This window comes from Gracilinanus agilis, chromosome 4, assembly GCF_016433145.1.
Source record: "Gracilinanus agilis isolate LMUSP501 chromosome 4, AgileGrace, whole genome shotgun sequence".
NCBI lineage: Eukaryota > Metazoa > Chordata > Mammalia > Didelphimorphia > Didelphidae > Gracilinanus > Gracilinanus agilis.
In genome coordinates, this window is record NC_058133.1 from 155555281 (window position 1) to 155573895 (window position 18615).

At 36.9% G+C, this 18615-nt stretch overlaps 1 protein-coding gene across 2 annotated transcripts in view; it reads left to right on the forward strand.

The window, feature by feature from the left end:
- SIPA1L2 (signal induced proliferation associated 1 like 2) overlaps nt 1-18615 on the forward strand; it is a 126774-nt gene that overhangs the window by 28266 nt on the left and 79893 nt on the right. For both annotated transcript variants that reach the window (XM_044673060.1, XM_044673061.1), the window contains exons 4-5: nt 5103-5277; nt 10050-10153. In XM_044673060.1, the coding sequence (XP_044528995.1) occupies nt 5103-5277; nt 10050-10153 (279 nt within the window). The remainder of the gene's footprint in view (nt 1-5102; nt 5278-10049; nt 10154-18615) is intronic.

Sequence of the window (18615 nt, forward strand, 5' to 3'; positions counted from 1 at the left end):
CAACTAGCTGCCCACTATGGAGACTACTGTTTAAATAAATGTGTGCATACTTTCTTTTAGTTGATTGAAGAATTCTTTCATAAGGCAGTGTGATCCTATATACCGCCCCTCTGTGGATTATATTGCTCACCATTTAGCAGTTCATTAAATATTTATTTATTTTTAGCTGTGTAAAGCGAGGTGAGGTACATGCTTGATAGACCTGTGTGTCATTCAAGAGAATGAAACAAGACTGAAAGTAGATTTGTCCTTATTTATGAAGCTTTTCATCATCCGTTTCTCCTTTCTTGTCCGTATAACCTGCTGAAAATGCTTCCCAGAAGGCAAAGGATGGAACTGGATGGTCCTTCCGTCCATCCATCCCATTGTGTTCCTGTACCACTTCATACTAAAGGACTTTGGCATTTTGACAAGCGAGCTGTTCTATTATGAAACAGTACAATAAGCCTCAGGCTACTCCCACACCAAGACTGTGGGAATCACTATGATTCATTTAAAACTCATTAAAAGGTCAGTGCAGAAGGGTGAGCCTTGCTTTTCTCCCATACATTCAGGCCCAGCCTGAGGTTTATGAGCCTTAGGAAGTCGGAGCCTTGAATGGAGCCTCTTACTCAATGGAGATCCAGTAGAACCAGAATCTCTGGGTGGTAGTTTCCTAGCGTGAATGGAAACAGGAAAGGCAGGGTGCTGCCCTCCGATGCGCCATGGAGGGTGTTGAGTCATTGACTCTATTAGATTGGATTGCTTTCAAAGGGTTTAGAAAAGTGTCTTAAGGAGAGTGTAGTTCACTTCATCCACTGGATTCATACTTTGTAATTAGTTTTAGCAGTCATTTCTGCCAACTTGTAACTGTGAACCAGGTCACTCCACTGGAATGCCAACACATTGTCTTTCTCCCTGGCATTGTACCTTGCCCACAGTTGGCACTGAATGTTAGTTGAAGTGAATCGCTTTTCTATTATTCATTCATCTAAGAAACCTGATTCTATCCCAAGAAATGTAATTTTAACTTTTAAGTTTCCACGTTACATATTTAAAAGATGACATCTCATTGAATTTTTGTTAGCCATCTATCCCAACTCTATTCATCAGTATATCAGATACCCTTTAATCCATAATCTTGATAACCACACAGTATATACAACTAATGTATATTTGTTGTTTTCTCCTCATAAGCTGGGCTCTGCTTTGAAGAGTATAGGGAAAAAAACTGATATTAGGGATTTTTAAAAAAAAATCTAAGGTTTCCCATCATACATTCTATATCAATATTATGTCAGAGTTAATGTAAAATTATAATCATGTCTCAAGGCATTTGCAAGATCATAAAACAAGTCATAAAATATTACAGCTGGACCATAGAAATTATATATGTCAATTCTTTTGTTTTATAGAAGAAGAAACAGAAGTTAATGTGGGAGTAGGGATGACATGTCGAATGGCATTCAACTTTTATTGGAAGAGATCCAAATGGCCATCTAGCCTCACACATACCTAATTAGTAATCCCTTTTACTATTTGCCCCCAGAATTGGTTATTCAGCCTTTGAAAACCAAGAGTGAGGCATCTACTGCTTCTTCCAAGGAAGCCTGTTCCACTATTGGCTAGCTCTGATTGTTAATTTTTCTTTATATTATATTCACATTTACTTAGCTCTCTGTATTTTCCGTCCTGTGTGTCCTAGTATTGCCTTGGAATACCAAACAGAATCGATCTACTCTTTTCTTCATGAGTTAACCTTTCAAACATAGCCAGAGTGACCTTCTTAAATCATCTTTTCTCCAAGCTATATATACTAATTCTTTCAACCTTAAATTAACTTAAATTTAACTTTTAAACTTAAATTAACAAGACCATAGTCATGCTGCTTCTTAGTGACTCTCCCCTATTCCTAGAAGGCACTTCCTCATTTCCTCTGTCTCTCTGAGTTTCTTTCTTTAAGCAGCTCAGTCTGCTAGAAACTAGATGTAAATCTGAAATCACACCTTATACCAAGATAAGTTCCAAAGGATACACGATTCAGGCATAAAAGGTGACAGCAGAAACAAAGAATAAATTACCTTCCAAATCTATGAGTAGTGGAAAAAAATAGATTATAGTCAAAGAAGGGATAGAGCAGATCAGAGAAGACAGAGTAGACATTTTTGTTATGTAAAAAGGTTGAAACTGGCACCATTTTTTGCATGAAACTTTTCCTGATCCCCACAAATGCCCATTCCCTCCCTCCTAAACTACCTTGTATAAATTTACATTTATTTGTTTAACAGACTTAGACCCTGTGTACTTTATGTGAACTTTTGTTTCTCCTATCAGAATGTAAATTTCTCCAAGAAATGATTATTTTATTCTTTGTACTTGTACCTCTAGCATCTAAAAAGACTTGATTGCTTAATTGAAACTCAAAACCAGATCCTAAAGTTTCTTCACTTCCTTCTTGGTGTCTTTTACATCATCAAAAAGAGCTTAGATTATTGAAGTAAATTATTATTTGAATCCTGGTCCTACCACTTACTACTTTTATGTTGGTGTGAAAAATAGCATAACCTCTCAGGACCCCACTTTCCTCACTTCTTTTGTTATTGTCTTTGGGTCTTCAGTCTTGCCCCACTTTTCTTTTTGAGCATCTGAGGATTTCTTGGCAAAGATAATGGTTTGACATATCCTTCTCCAGCCCATTTTGTAGATGGGGAACAGGCCAACAGGGTTCAGTGACTTGCTGAGGGTCACACTACTAGTAAGTGTCTTGAGGCTAAATTGGACCTTGAAGTCTTCCTGACTCCAAGCCCAGCACTTTCACCACCACACCATCTAGCTGAGGATTAGACTTAGATGACCTTTGAGACCTTTTCCAGCTCTAAACCTGTGATGCTACAATTTCTTATCTAAAGTATATGTTACCTCTAAAACTCAGTGGAATTACTCGTTGGCTACAAGAGGGGAGAGGGAGGAGGGAAGGGAAAGAACATGAATCATGTAAGTGTGGAAAAAAATTCTAAATGAATTAAATAAATAAATTTTAAAAAATAATAAAGTATGTGTTACCAAATTTAATTCTTTGAATGTTCCTGTTTAATATTTATTAAGAGTGTGGTAATAATAATAGCCAGCACTAACATGGCACTTTGAAGTTTGCAAAGTTCTTTACAAATACCATCTCCCTTAATCCTCAAAAAAAAAAAAAACGCCATGGGAGATATCTCCTATTATTAGCTCCATTTTTCAGCTAAGGAACCCAAGACTGACTGACGGAGGAGAAGTGATCTGCCTACGGTCACACAGACAGGACTGAAGCTGGGTTTGAACTCAACTTGTCCTGATACCCCACTCTATCTGCTTCAGCAGTGGTCACTGTGTTTATTTTCAATTCGTTAATATATCTCTCATTCAAGACAACCTCTATAAATTTCCTGTTATATACTGGTTATTCTTAAACTTTCTAAAAAATTGCCTTATATCAGATTTGACCAGATTTTCCTTTTACCCTCTTTAAATAATGGTATGGACCAAATGTCCTTCTTTTTCCCTTGGGGGTGGGGGTGGAAGGGAGAGACGAGGTAGCTTCCCACAAGACCTCGGAATTACATAGTAGCTGCTGAAGGTTCCTCGCTGCAGCCTTCTCTAATTGTTCAGGCAGGTGTATCTCTAGTTCCCATGGATTCCCAGTGCTAAGTAATAGAAGTAGGAAGGCAGTTATCATCGTGCCACCCTAAGGGTATGAGTAACATACTGGGACCGCCTTGATTTTGTTGATATTGGCCACTGTGAATTTCAAATTCAGGATATATGCTGCAGACAGAAAAGATCTACCAGTGTTTGTGCATAGATGTCTGATGGGAATTTGTAATGACTGATAATCTGCTTATGATGTTCAACAAAATGAATGGTTGTGATGCACGACAGAGGCATTTTTGGTTTGAGTCTCTCTTCCTTGAAAGAGGAACATGAGAGAGAAAAATAATGCTTATAGTTACTTATCTAAAGGGAAATAGTTACTATCTCTGTGACATAATATTGGCTGTTGGAAAAATCTACAGCAGGGACTCTTCGATTAGAGTTGAATTTCTTGGTGGCATTTTGTATGTTTTAACAGATGTTTTCCTTTTTAAGATATTGAAAAACATACAGCATGACTGTTACTGTTAGCCAAGAGTACTTTTATGGGGTCAAAAAGGATTTATTATTCTTTCTACGCTGCCTTTGCTTCTCCCCCTCCCATAGATACATACAAATACATGCACCCTCTTGCATTTTCCCTCACCTAAATGCATAGGCACACATATTGTGTCCCGGTGGAAGCTGTTGTTACTTTTCACTTGGTTTGGCACACAAAAGCACAGATCAGCGGTGTAATGCAAAGAACACAGAATTTGAACTCAAAAGACCTTGTTCCAAAATTGGTTGTACCTCTCCTTTGGTGTGAACTTTGTAGAAAGAAATTCTCTCAACTCCCATGGATGAAAAACAATGGGGCTGAATTTGATGTTTGCTATAATCCCTTACAGCATGAATATTTTGTGATATTGGTCTAAATGGACATATATTTTATATATTCACATGTATATATAAAATATATGCTCACATAGGAAAGTTTTAGGGATGAAATATAAGAAGCTTTTAAAAGCTAACAGTCTATGAAAATACTTTCTAGCCTGTGTTTTGACCTGAGAGAAGAGACAATTAGATAGTGCTAATTATAACACAGAGTATACAGTACTATTTTTACAGTTGTGAATTTGGGGAAACTGGCTCATCACAGGTGGCCATCAATTATATTCTCACAGGTAGCCATAAATTATATTCTTTATCTCTTTTTAAAAAAAATTTCCAGCCTATGTCTCATGGATTTTTTTTCTTGTGGTGCTGGTGTGTGTGTGTGTGTGTGTGTGTGTGTGTGTGTGTGTGTGTGTGTGTGTGTGTTTCCTTTTTTCCTGTAGCATCGTGTCCATTAACAGCCGATTATCATCTTACCTCTGGGGATTGTTCTGGCTTGCTTTTCTGAAAACATAATTCTAAGCTTCTGTGGCTTTAATTTTACTCTGAGATGCTGCCTGAGACTCTTTGCCAAGTAATTGCCTTTTTTTTTTAAATTCTTTTCATTTCAGCTGAGCTTTCAGCACAAGATTGGGATCCTTTATTGCAAAGCAGGCCAGGGCACTGAGGAAGAGATGTATAACAATGAGACAGCAGGACCTGCTTTTGAAGAATTCCTGGATCTTCTGGGCCAAAGAGTACGGTTGAAAGGTTTTAGCAAATACCGAGCTCAGCTAGATACTAAAAGTAAGTTGTTTTGAATGTGTGAAAGTTTTAAGTTTCTAGGACTAGGTGCATTGATAAATCATCACTTAGGAGCACATTGCCCCGGTATTCATGACCCCAGAAGCACACAAGAAGGCTTAAGCATGTAGATTTCCTTGATGAGCCCCCCCACCCCCAAATGATGTCCATTTCTCAGTGGCATAGGCTGGATATCATCATTACAAAAAGACCAAATCCCTATGGTTGTAGAAAACTATTTTAACATTTTCTTTCTTTGACTTAAGCCTCCTTCATCAAGTGTATGACAAGGAAATTGGCACATTTGCTTCCTGGTCATAAAGTGCTCTTAACGTGCATAACCATGTAACTTTTTCTTTTCTTGGAGTTGAATTTGCATTGGGGGCAGGAGGTGAAGAATATTTAGTAGCTGGACCACATTATAGTGTGAAACTTTGACAGATTCCTTTGTTCAGAGCAAATATTAGTACTTGAAGAGGCAGCCTATTTAAAACATAGGAATTATTTTTTTTTTAAACCCCTACCTTCCCTCTTGGAGTCAATACTGTGTATTGGCTCCAAGGCAGAAGTGTGGTAAGGGTAGGCAATGGGGGTCAAGTGACTTACCCAGGGTCACACAGCTTGGAAGTGCCTGAGACCAGATTTGAACCTAGGACCTCCAGTCTCTAGGCCTGGCTCTCAATCCACTGAGCTACCCAGCTGCCCCCGAATTATCTTTTTTTAATAGACTCTTCTAATGTTTTTTTCATTAGGACAGAATTATTTGCTTTAGTCACCTTACCTTATTTTTCTTTTGCCTATCTTTATGGGAATTATTTCATTTAAAATAATCGGATTAAAACAAATTACAGTGCGGTTTATAAAGTTCCTTTGACAAATTCTCCACTGAAAAAGAGGAGGCCATACTGACTAACTTCTAAAGACTGTCCCTCTCCAAGACTAGGCTGTTTACATATTCTGTGGATGGAAACAAATTCATGGATTTAAAAAACCAAACAAACCTACAATTAAGTAAAGTCAAGCATGTAGCAAAGCAAAAGCAATAAGCATTTATTAAGTAAAAAAGTAAAAAACTCAACAAGTCTCTATTCTTGAGGATCTTAAAGTCTAATGAGAAAGATAAAAATGAAAACACTTATGTGTACATACAAATCAGTTTTTTAGAGCTAGAGGATACCTTGGAGACCATGTAGCTAATTTATTTACTTTACAGCAGAGATATAATTGAGAAATATTTAACAAAATAAATAAAAATATAATAGAACACAGATAATGTCATTATATGGTTTTCTAAGTTAATAAACAGTGGATAGGGATCCTCCACTGTGGTTTAGTGGCCCCATTTCTAGAAGAGCTTGACACCACTGCTTTACTGGGGAGGAAATGAACTCTTGGAGACATAAAGTAATCTTCCCAAGGATAAACAGCTAAGGAGGCACCAGAGCCCTCATCCACTAGTTTTTTGAGAGGCAGCGTGGCATAGCGTGGATAGAGTACTGAATTTGGTACCACGAGGATCTAGGTTCAAATCTCTTCTTAGACACTTTCCATCTCTCTGACCTGGGCAACTCATTTAGCCTTTTTTCATCCTTTGTTAACTCATCTGTAAAAAAGAGATAATACTCTCAGTAGCCTCTCAAGATTTCCATGAGGCTCAAATGAGATAATAATATATGTAAAACACTTTGTAAACCTTAAATCTCAATGGAAATATGAACTATTATTATTCTTACTCTACCATGTTTTTCCCATTTGAACAGTATTTATTCTAGAAGGTCAGCTAATGATCATTAATTATTGCTATTCTCTCCCTAGATTAAGCAGCAAATGCATATTTGTTTGTATTGCTGAACGTAGCAATATATGTAGTTGTCATTAGAGTTCCACTTTTGATCAATTTAGGCATTAACATTTTTTTTTTCAGAAAATTTTGATGTCTTTTCACTATACCATACATCTCTACCCAATAGTGTGGGAGTGAAAGTAACATTAAAATTACATTTAGTTAAAATTATAACACCACTAAGATGGCTAAAATACCATTTTAATACCTTGGTCTTATAAGGTTAATTTAACATATTACCTAAATGTACTTTTTACTCAAGAGATCCAGGGAATCTCCAGGTACCTATAGATGCATCTGAAATCCTAACATTTTCATAATGATATTAAATTAGCTAATTCAGAAACATTTTTGAACTCCCATTAAATATTATATGCACTATACTTAGGCATCACTGGTGGGGCAGAAAAGTATGACACATAATCTTACCTTCAGGAAACTGTATATTGTAGGAAAAAAAGGGGATAATAGCATAATTCCTAGCATAATGACGGCTAATATGTGTCCAAAGAATAACAGAAACCTGACTCCTGACAGTAAATAGACTTGGATACTAGTCTTGCTTAAATTAGTTCCCTCAACTTGTCTGATTCTCTGTTTACTCTGTAAAATGAGAATAGACTTGACAACGCTGAAAGTTAACTTCAAAATCTAAGTTTCTAACAAGATTAAATGTAAGAGAATGTGGGAATAAGGGACTAGGTAAGAGCTTAGTCTGTACCAGGCACTGTGCAAAATATCTGACGTGGGATTCTAACACAGCTCATCCTCTTTCCCTGTCCAGCACTCTAGCTACAATGCCAAGATACAAATGGGCTTTGCTGCCCAAGAAGGGTTTATACAAAACCATTAGGGAGGTCATCTCACTTCTAAAAACAGCAAAGAGGGCGAGCTGTCAAAACGAAATCACAATATGTTATGTCTCAGGGTAGAAATGTACAGACAATAAGGTTTGCAACAATAGTATATCTTTTTTTTTCCTTCAGAAACTTTATTAGCTTTGGGAAATCCTTTTGCAATAATGCTTGGTGTAGACAAGTTGGAACCACATTATAAAACTGGGTTTTCTAAAAATGGACCCTTCTCTAGTCCTTGCTGTTTTCTGAACCTAAAGACTCTTGCCACAAACTATTAAATAGTCACCAGTAATTCTCATACTAAATTTTAGCCTTTGTAATAAGAGGCTGTTGTGTTGGGAGTAATTGAATATACCTGGGCCATTCTAGTCAGTGACCTTCAGCTTTTTTATGAGTGAGCCAAGTAATTCAATTCCTCATTGAAGGGGCTTTTATCTTTATAGTATAAATGTGCTTGCTCACTTCCAAAACAATGTTCAATTTCAAGGCTTTTAGCCAAGGGAATTCAAATGGAATATTACTTCCTACAAACTTCATTGAAAGGTAAGAAATATGCTGTTCCCGTTTAATGAATGGTTAAGGATGAAAATACCTCTTGTTTTCCAAAATTATAATCAGTATTGGATTGTTAGATTAATAGCATGTATGTCAATCTGGAAGCTGATTTATTGATATCTCTATGTTTTGAGCCCTAACCTTTAGCCAACGAATCACCTCATTTGAATGATTTTCATAATCTCTAAAGGTTTTACAAGATATATTTTCTAGACAAATCTTAGAAGTGGCCTTTTTGCAAAGGAATTAATAGAGAACACAATAGAAAAAAATGTTAAAGTTACATGAATGTTCAAGTAATTTGTAGCTCAAATTATTGGTATCTCCAGTGCCTGTACAAAGAATGTCTTTGTTTCAGGTGCTGGTGAATAACAATTGTTAAAGAAGCTTCTTTCTTGTTGCCAAAATATATATATATATAATAGGAGGTTGTGAGTTAAATATGAGTGAGAGGGAGATTTCTTAGATTAAATTTGTTTTCTCCTTGCTTAGTCTTGGGCAAACTCTTGAATATCATTTACTTATTTCTAAAATGGTGCTGGTGGGATCATAGGTTTCTTCATGTTTTCAGTTTTCATTCAGCCCTGGAACTAATCCAGTGGAGAAGGAAAGGGCAAACTATTCCAGTATCTTCACCAATTAAAAACCCATGGACAGTATTGGTATGATAGGGTCCATGGTGTCACAAAGAGTCATTCACAATTGAATGACTGAACAACAACAGAACTAATAAGATGTGATGAATTAAACAGCCATGATTATCCTTATTGCAAAAATTGCAGTTTATTGAATATAGATATATGCATATATGTATATATTTATATGTATACACATAAATACAAATAAATACACAGTGATTTAGTATTACTATTTATAACTATTTTATTCATTCTGGGGGTAGGGTAAAACAAGAGAGACAGAGACAGGCAGAGAGAGAGAGAGAGAGAGAGAGAGAGAGAGAGAGAGAGAGAAAGGATGAAGGAAGGGAGAGAGGAAGAGAGAGAGAGAGAGGAAGAGAGAGTAGAAGGAAGGACGGAATGAAGGAACGAAGGAAGGAATTATTCCTTAAAGAAATAATTTAGAATAACTTTGAGTCTTTGTTCATTTTCAAGAACTCATCACAAATAGAATTAGGTGGCAAAGGGCTAATCTTCATGAGTATTGAGTATATTAGAGATTAATAGTCACATATTGGTCCCTGACCTTTTTGCACAGATGAACAACAGTGCCCATTGTTACCCATTCATCAAAGCCCTCTTACAGTTTGTCAATGGCCTGTCTATCATCCAGTCGGAAGTTCAAGAAAAAATATAAGGTACATAGATAGAGATTGAATAGGAAGAAGGCGGAACCTGAGGGCAATGTGGATAGAGAGAACTATTGATAGGTGGCATTATGCTATTTCCCAAGTTTCCAGAACTGAGGAGTTCTAGCCAGTGATGACCTTTGATATCTAAATATTGTACGGTACATGTTTTGAATTCTCCTGACTTTGTTTTGTAATTGAATTTTATTTTCAGCTGATTCCACAGGAACCCATTCTCTCTATACCACCTATAAAGATTATGAAGTAATGTTTCATGTGTCAACTATGCTACCCTATATGCCCAATAATAGACAACAGGTATGTTTTCTTTTTCTGGTGCTTTCTCTTTCTCTTTCTCTCTCTCTCTCTCTCTCTTTTTTTCCCAATTAAGTAGGAACAGCTCACTTAGACTATAAGTATTTAGATCAATGGTTGTGTATTTGCTATTTAAATAACCTAGACATTGTTGTTTGAAAGTGTTTCCCTTAGAGTAACCTCATGTAGGGTTGGGTCTGCAGGCCATTGTTTGCTGATCCCTCTTCTTAAAGTGAGCCTTATTGGACCTCTCAGATGTAACTCCCTTGTACTGTGGATCCACGATTTCATCCCAAAGCTCTTTTTTTGCTGGGATTTTTCAGAAGTCCCTTGAAGAGGTCTCTGCTTAGTGCAGGGGTCGGCAACGTATGGCTCTTGAGCCATATCTGGCTCTTTTGAGGACCAGATACGGCTCTTTCTGCAGGAGCCATAAAGTCAATTTTTTTTCAGGCGCTATTACAGGAGCGCTCACTGTGAGCATTGTACGGCTCTCATGAAATTACATTTATAAAAATGTGGCGTTTATGGCTCTCACGGCCAAAAAGGTTGCCAACCCCTGGCTTAGTGGATAGAATGGGGGGAAGCGTCTTCCTCTTATTTCTTTTAAATCCATGTCTTCTTAGAACTAATACTAAATATTGATTCTAAGGCAAAAGAGGCAGTAAGGGATAAGCAAATGGGGTTCAATGACTTATCCAGGACCTCCTTCTCCAAGCCTACTGCTCTATGGACTGAGCCACCTAACTGCCTTCTCTTGTTTTGTTTTGTTTTGTTTTTATTTCTCACCAAAATAAGGCATTTGCTGTTCTTTCATACATTGAAATGTTATATTATTGATTATTATTTGAATTGTCTTTCTGCTGTATGACATTATCAGCCTTCCTCCTTATTCCATCATACATTCCTTCAATAATTGCTCTTGGATTACAGTCATTGAATACAGTTTACTATTAATAACATGATTTATCTTGCTTAGGGTCACCATAGAGACTTACATTACCTTTCAAGTTATTCACGTTTCTAAATTTTCCAAGATATTAGAATTAGAGGTGGACTTTTGTGACAACAAGCATTTGGGGATCATTGAAAGCTCTGTCCACTTCCTCAAACACAATCCAGCTCTGTCTTTTGGCCACTTTTGGACCCAGTTTGTCCTCCATCTGACATTCCTATGATTTGAGTGGTTACATATGGCAAGTCTAGGCAATATATTATTTTTTATCTACTTCATTTTTTATATGGATGGTTAGTTTCATCTTCTTCTCATTGCTGTGGACCCTGGAGACTCTTTGTTATTTTAGGGTTCAATTAATTTAATATAGTTCCTTCTGTGAATAGCATATGGAGAAGCCACAACTTTTCTGGCATGCAAATCTAATCTGAAAGGGCACTAGAGATGATCATGAGTAGTAATGATTTTAGTGGAAAACTACAGCAGTAATGCTGTCTACTTGCAAGGCAGTAACAGTCGCTACTATTCACATGAAAAGACTATATGTGTATATATATGATGCATAAATATATAAAAATACATTTATGTAGGTCTGCTTTGAGAGTATTCTAAAAATCAAGAGGGTAAGGACAGATGCTAATTCATTCAATGACTTTGTGCGGACAGCAGTATTTAAGTTTACTTGTATATAGCCCCTGGTGCCTGCCCCTATACTGAGTCATGATATCTTGAAAAATAAATTGCATAGCCTTTGTTATTTGACTGATATCACTTTGGGACCCTATGGAAGAAGGGTGATATGTTGGAATCTGCTCTAATATAATGAGGATGTATTATTTATAATTAGATTTGCTGACCCCCTTGCTACTTAATGCAGCCGAGTGTTCTTGCCAACTCATGGATATTTGCTTTAAAAAAGTCATACGTTCCATCCACAGCTTTTCAGCCTCACTTTCTAGATCAGTAAAATGGCCAAAATCATCATTAGATTACTTAGCACACAAATTTCCAAGGGACCAATGAGATAATTAATATATTGTAACCTTAAGAAAATTGTCCCCCTTCTCCTCCGTGCCTAGAAATGTCTCCTTCCTCATCTCAGCTTTGGGGCTTCTCTGGCTTCCTTTAAGACCCAACTGAAGTCTCATCTTCTCCAGGAAGACTTGCCCAAACCCTCTTCATTCTAGTGTCTTTCCTCGGTTAACCATTTCGTATTTATCTTGTAAGTAGCTCATTTATGCATATTCATTTGCTTGATTGTCTTTTGCCTCTTTTTGGATCCCTAGCACTTAGGGCTGTGCATGGCACATGGTAGATGTTTAATAAGTGTTTAGTGACTGTCATGCTATTCCTGCCACTGACTTGATTTCATCAAGGGTAGCAAGGTGCTCCCCCTTCTTTATCCTTATTTATCTTGGATATCAATTTCTCGTTAGTTATTTTTGTCTTTGACCAGAAACCAAAATAAAACTCACAAACAAGAAAAGCAAAAAAAAGAATCAAGAAGCTGCTTCCCCCCCTCCATCATCCATTAGCCTTGTTCCATCTACCCCAACCAGAAGTCCTAGCCTTTCTTTAATCTCCCCCCCCATATAGATATTAGACACCCCTTTGTGTTGTCCTTAGTTTTCTTCACCAACCTTAGCTCCTTCTGAACTTTTGAATACATGATGCCATTGTTTCAAGGACACTGCCACACTCTTTAATTCATTCTCCTCGTTCCCTAGCATTGCTTCTTGAGTTTTCTTTTAAGTCTGAATTAACTGGTGAGTTCCCCATGTATCTGCTTTAGTCTTCTTTACACAAATCCACTTATACTCCTTTGAAATTGTTTCTCTTTGTGTCTCATATATTATATATACACATATATATGTGTACACATACACACACATCTGCACACACAATTTCCTAATAGAATTTAACCTTCAGAAGAGCAGAAACTAGTTACTATGTGCCCATTTTCTGATGTCTTTTACAGAATGAGTACTTAAAATTTATCGAAGTTGATTTGAATTCTTTTATTTGACTGTAACCAGTGGCTATTCACTGCTTTTGTAAAACCCTAGCAAGCCCAAGACACAACCAAGAGTAAAAGTAGGAAAGACACCCAGTGGAATTGTTTGTCGGCTCTGGGAGAGGGGAGGGAAAGAAAAATGAATCCTATAAACATGAAAAAATATTTTAAAATAACTTTTTTAAAAGATAATACATAATTTTGATTAAATTTTCAAAGCATTTGAATAAACAAAGTTAATTATGATAAAGAAGGAAGCTGTCAATTTGTAAAATAAATTTGCATCAAATAAAAAAATTAAATTAAATTAATTTTAATTAATCTTAAAAATTAGGAAATACAGAGTGATGGACAAAGATATACATGATGTTTGGGACAAGTAAAAAGCTATCAGATTTACTCATGAGTGACACGGGCCACATGTCCTCCTTAGACTTTTATGAAGATCATTATAAGAAAGGCAGCTTTACTTGTGCTTGCCACCTATCGGTTATTCCAGAAGTGATATGGGAAACCATGACTTTCTCTAGACTCTATTCTTCACCTCAGTGTGGGGATATGGCAGTCACGTTCTCTCTTCCCATTCCAGTAACTGTCTAGTTCTCATTTTTCTATAAACCCATTTTCTATTACCCCTCACCCCCAACCCAAGACCCCCACACTGATCTTCTCAAAATATTGGATGAAGTATAAATTTAACAAGATGAAATTATTAAAAGAGAAATTTAAAGCACTTGACTTACGTTAAAAAGCTTATTCTTATGCATATAGATATCTAGATTAATATAGATAAGAAAAGAACCTTGCTATTTGAACAGAGGTTTTCAGATCCCACCCCATACTTCTAGTGCCTTTCTTTTGACAATAGCTACCATTTATACTATATAGAGATATAGAGATATATCTCTATACATAAAAACTTACATAAATATATGCATTTTTAGTATATATATTTTGCATAGTTGTTTACACGTTGTATCTGCTATTAAAATGGGAACCTTCTTGAGGTCAGGGACTCTTGGTTTTTCTTTTTTTTCTATTTCTTGATATTCATAGTGCTTAGCATTAGTGAGCATGTTGACAGACTGACTGATTAGGGGCTTTAGTGGACTGTAAGTTGAGGATGAATGAATGAATGAATTCATCAATTAATTCAAATGAATGAAAGGAAAAAAAATCATTTAGTAAGCAAATACTTTGAGCAAGCACTGTGCTAAATGTTGGAGATACAAATAGAAAAACAAGACAGCCTTTGTTCTCAAGGAACTCACATTCTTATACAGGGAGACAACATACAAAGGAAGTTATAGCTGCAAGTGGGATGGGAAGACCAGATCCTTTCTTAGCCTGCTCTGGCAGCGCAGATGGTAACACATCTTCTTAATGCCTTTTCTATTGAATCAACAGTGTTGCTGCTGCTGTTGCTATTTTTTAAAATCTGAGATACTGTGCTTCATTAATAAGATAATAGTTTAATTAACTATTAATATTATTATTTAATTAATAGTTGTAATAATAATTAATATTAAATTAACTAGAATGGAAGCTGTTAAGAGAACATGGATAAAATCATTTTTGGAGTTTTTTTTAATTGTTGTTTTGTAGTTTTATTATATTATTGGTGCTCTATTTGGTAGGTCTAATATAAATTTGGAGGCAAGAAATCGGTTTTTAAGTTGTCTTGAAACCATCCCATATATGAAGATTGATTGAACAAATTAGGAGTATGGAGAAGAGACTAGGGAATGTTGTGTTGCTATTTGAAGGGTTGTCATATAGAAAAGGGCTTGTCCCTGGTTGGCTCTAGGCCCAGAGGGCCGAACTAGGAACAATGGGTTGAAAGAAGCAGATTTCCACTGAAATAAGGAAAATCTTTTTTGACCATTAGAATTGTTCGCATATGAAATGGGAGGATGCATGACTCATTGGCAAAGTACAGAGGATTTATGCTCCAAATAATCTTTGGGTTAGTGTGCTCTGAGCTCCCATTCAAGTGAATCTTTGGCTCTAAAAGGGGCAGCCTTTCTTTGACAGTAACAAGATCAGGAAACAGTTGAGGAAGCATAGAATCAGATTCCACCAACTAGGTTCTCCTGAACCATCTGTCATCTTCCAGAAAGCTATTACGTTTTTCTCTTAATTATCTTACTTTATTCTTCTTTTCTTTACTCTTTAATTTTTTTTTCAATTACATGTAGAAACAATTTTGACAATTGTTTTCTGGCATTTTGTGATTCAGATTCTCTTCCCTCCAATCCCTAACCAAAACTATAATTAGTTTGATATAAGTTATACCAGTGCTTTTTTGTGGTCCATGTTTTCAAATTGCTTGTGCTGTGACAGAAGACCCATATCACACATACAGTAAAAACCTCACAAAGGAGAAAAAGTGAAAGATTATGACATGTTTTGACCTTTGATCAGACTCCGTCAGTCCCTTCTTTTGGCTGTGGAAAGTATTTTTCATTTTAACATGGTCATTTTAATTGACACAGAGGACACCCCTTTAGATCTCAGCACCTGCTATATAGACCCAGGACATGAACTAATTTTAATTTCTACTCAAGCGCTGTAGGCGTTCTCTACCAGATGTTGGTTGCTTACTGCAAGAACATCTTTACTGTTATCCATTTTATTTACTTTCATGAAATTGTGTTCTGATCTTAAAATAAGTTACATTTTTAGGTTTGCCTTTTATAAATCACAATATTAATCATAATCTTGCTCTTCCCATTTTTGTGGTTTACTTTTGTGCCTAGAATCAGATCCATTAAAAAACACAATCCCTCCCCCTTGTAAGTGATCATGAAGATTTGCCTAACATTTTAGATTCTGATAGCTTTAAACTAGGTTTTGTGGAAGAAGATGTGATTTCCCAGCATCTCGTGAAGATTTTTAACATTAGGAATCCACTATTCCCTAAAATTAGGATGTCTCCCTCTATTTATAGTGTCTAAACACTTTCAGTGTGAAATTGAATAAAGAACAATATTTTCACATTTTCTCCTAACCACCAGGCCTCGTTCTTGTTTCTTCACAGCTTTGAAAGAAAAAAAAAGTCTGAACTCTTAACTAGATAGATTCTGTATGATCACAGAATATTGGAGCTAGAGGGAGACTGAGAGGAGAAAATTGAGACTCATAGAGATCGATCTGCCTAATTCCTGTAGTTTTACAGGGCGCTGTAACAGCACTTGGAACGCATGTCCTCTGACTCCAAGTCTAGAAATATCTCCGCTACCTCTCTGTCCAATAAAGTTTATTAAGGTTATCTTTCAGTGTGCCTGGGCTCCGATGGAAGTTAATGAAACCCCCTCTTATGCTGAGGCTTTGTGAGAGGTTACCAGGAAAGCCAAGGGAAAACAAGACAATTCTCTTTATCCACTGCCTCAAAGACATTTTAGCAGCCTGTTCCTTAATCGAAGCAGAAAGTCCATGAAAGATTCATTCTTCCTCGTTTCCCTGAGTGCATGTAGCTAGAGACGACCCCATCCTTCCCTGTATCTTTTCTTTCATCGGGTAGACTCTCTGTGACTCTCCTATGGTCAATGTTACTAGTTCTGAGAAAAAACAACTGTTTGCCTGCCGCTGAAAAGTCTAAATCGCTTGAGGTATTCAGGGCTCGGCACGGTCTATCGGTCAGTCCTTGAGAGGGGCCTCAGCTCGCCTTCTTGCCACGGCGGATCTTTGGAACCCCCACGGATAGCACACGCCGTCTTGGTTTTCCTCGTGGATACCCAGAGATCTTTAGATTTACCTTTCTTGGTGAATTCACCCTCTTCTTCAGAAGTGTGCCCGGTGCCTTTGGTTAGGGAAGGTAGAACCTCTTCAAGACATCCTTTGTCCCATTTGACAAAGGAAAATAATGTGCTTAGAGAGAGAAGTATGGATTCAGCATGTTGTCAAGGTAACCGTGCTTACTGTTTCCTCTACCTTGCAATTTAAATACCCCCGTGGAGCAGCACCAAGTGGGCCACAAGTGCTACCTTAACAAGGAGGTGTAATTGGATAGGAATCGCTCTAACGACGGCAGCGATGCATCCCCTAATGAGTCCGTGTCCCTGCTATCTCTGTTTAATTGAAAGGGCTGCCAGATGTGGAACGCCGGCACAACTGTCAACCTGTAAGGTGGAACCCCACAGTTTTGCTCCTTGGCCCTGACAGCGATGATCCTCCCTCTTCTCCTCTCTAGGCTGAGATTTCATTTCTGTTTAGCTTCCTGAATGAATGGCTATAGAAATTGTATTTGGTTTAAAAAAAAAAAAAAGCCTAACAATAAGCCAGAAAGCAGGTGGCTCAGATTGAGAGATGAGGGTCCTTGGTTCAAATCTGGCCTCAGATACTTCCCAATTGTGTGACTTAGCCCTCATTCCCTACCCCTTACTATTCTTCTACCTTGGAACCAATACACAGTATTGATTCTAAGATAGAAGAGAACATTTTTTTTTAAATAAACCTAATAAATGTACATTTAAGAGTCCTATTTTTGTTGTCGTGAAGTCACTCAGTTTTCATGTCTAGAACTTAGTTCTCTTGTCCACTTATGGGATATCTAGATCATTTGGCCAACTTGGTCAGAGAGAGTGGGGGCCAGGACAGGGAATATCAGAAGAATTTTATTTCCTAAAATGCATGCATGAGAGTGGCATGATTATTTTTTCTTCTTTATATCAGTTATCTTGCTGGTGATCAAAAGACAAAAAAAATAAAACCCCTGTCTTCAAAGAGCTTACATTCTATTAAGGAGAAAAACATGAAATAAATAAATATATGTAATGGAATTTCTAGGGAGAACAACATCAGCTGCTTGTAAGAAGTGGCCCTTGATCTGACCCTTAAAAAAATGTAGGGATTCTGTGAGGTGTTTTGTAAGGAGGGAGAGAATTCCAGATATGGAAGAAAGCCCCTACAAAGATATAGAGACCAGAGAGAAGGAGTGCTATGAATTGTACCATTTGGGCTGGAATATAGTTCATGAAGAGAAATAATATGCAGTGAACTCAAGTATGTACCCTGGAGCCAGACTGTGAAGGACTTTAAATGCCAAAAAGAAGTTTGTGAAGTTTATCCTAGAGAAAATTCAGAATAATTAATGTGATGAGTTTTTTTTGAGCAGAAGAATGACAATCCTATTTTAAGAGTATAAATTTCACAACTATATGGAGGACAGATCAGAGATGGTAGGGTTTCAGTCGGAGGCAGGGAGACCAATGGGGAGGCTCCTCTGGTAGTCTAAGGAGAGATATTGAGGACCTAACCCAAAGTGGTACCTTTTTAAATAGAAGGAAGACTACAGATGTGAGAAATGTTGAATTCTCTTTGTTGAGGGCCCTATGAGACCTGGAGACTGATTGGATATGGGACATGAGGGAGAGTGAAGAGAAGAGAGTAAATCTTACATGATGATTAGAAGGATGCTTAACAAAAATAGGGATAAAAGATTGGTCCCCTTGGCCATTAGGCATTTAATTTTAATGAGTTTATATAAAATAATGGAAC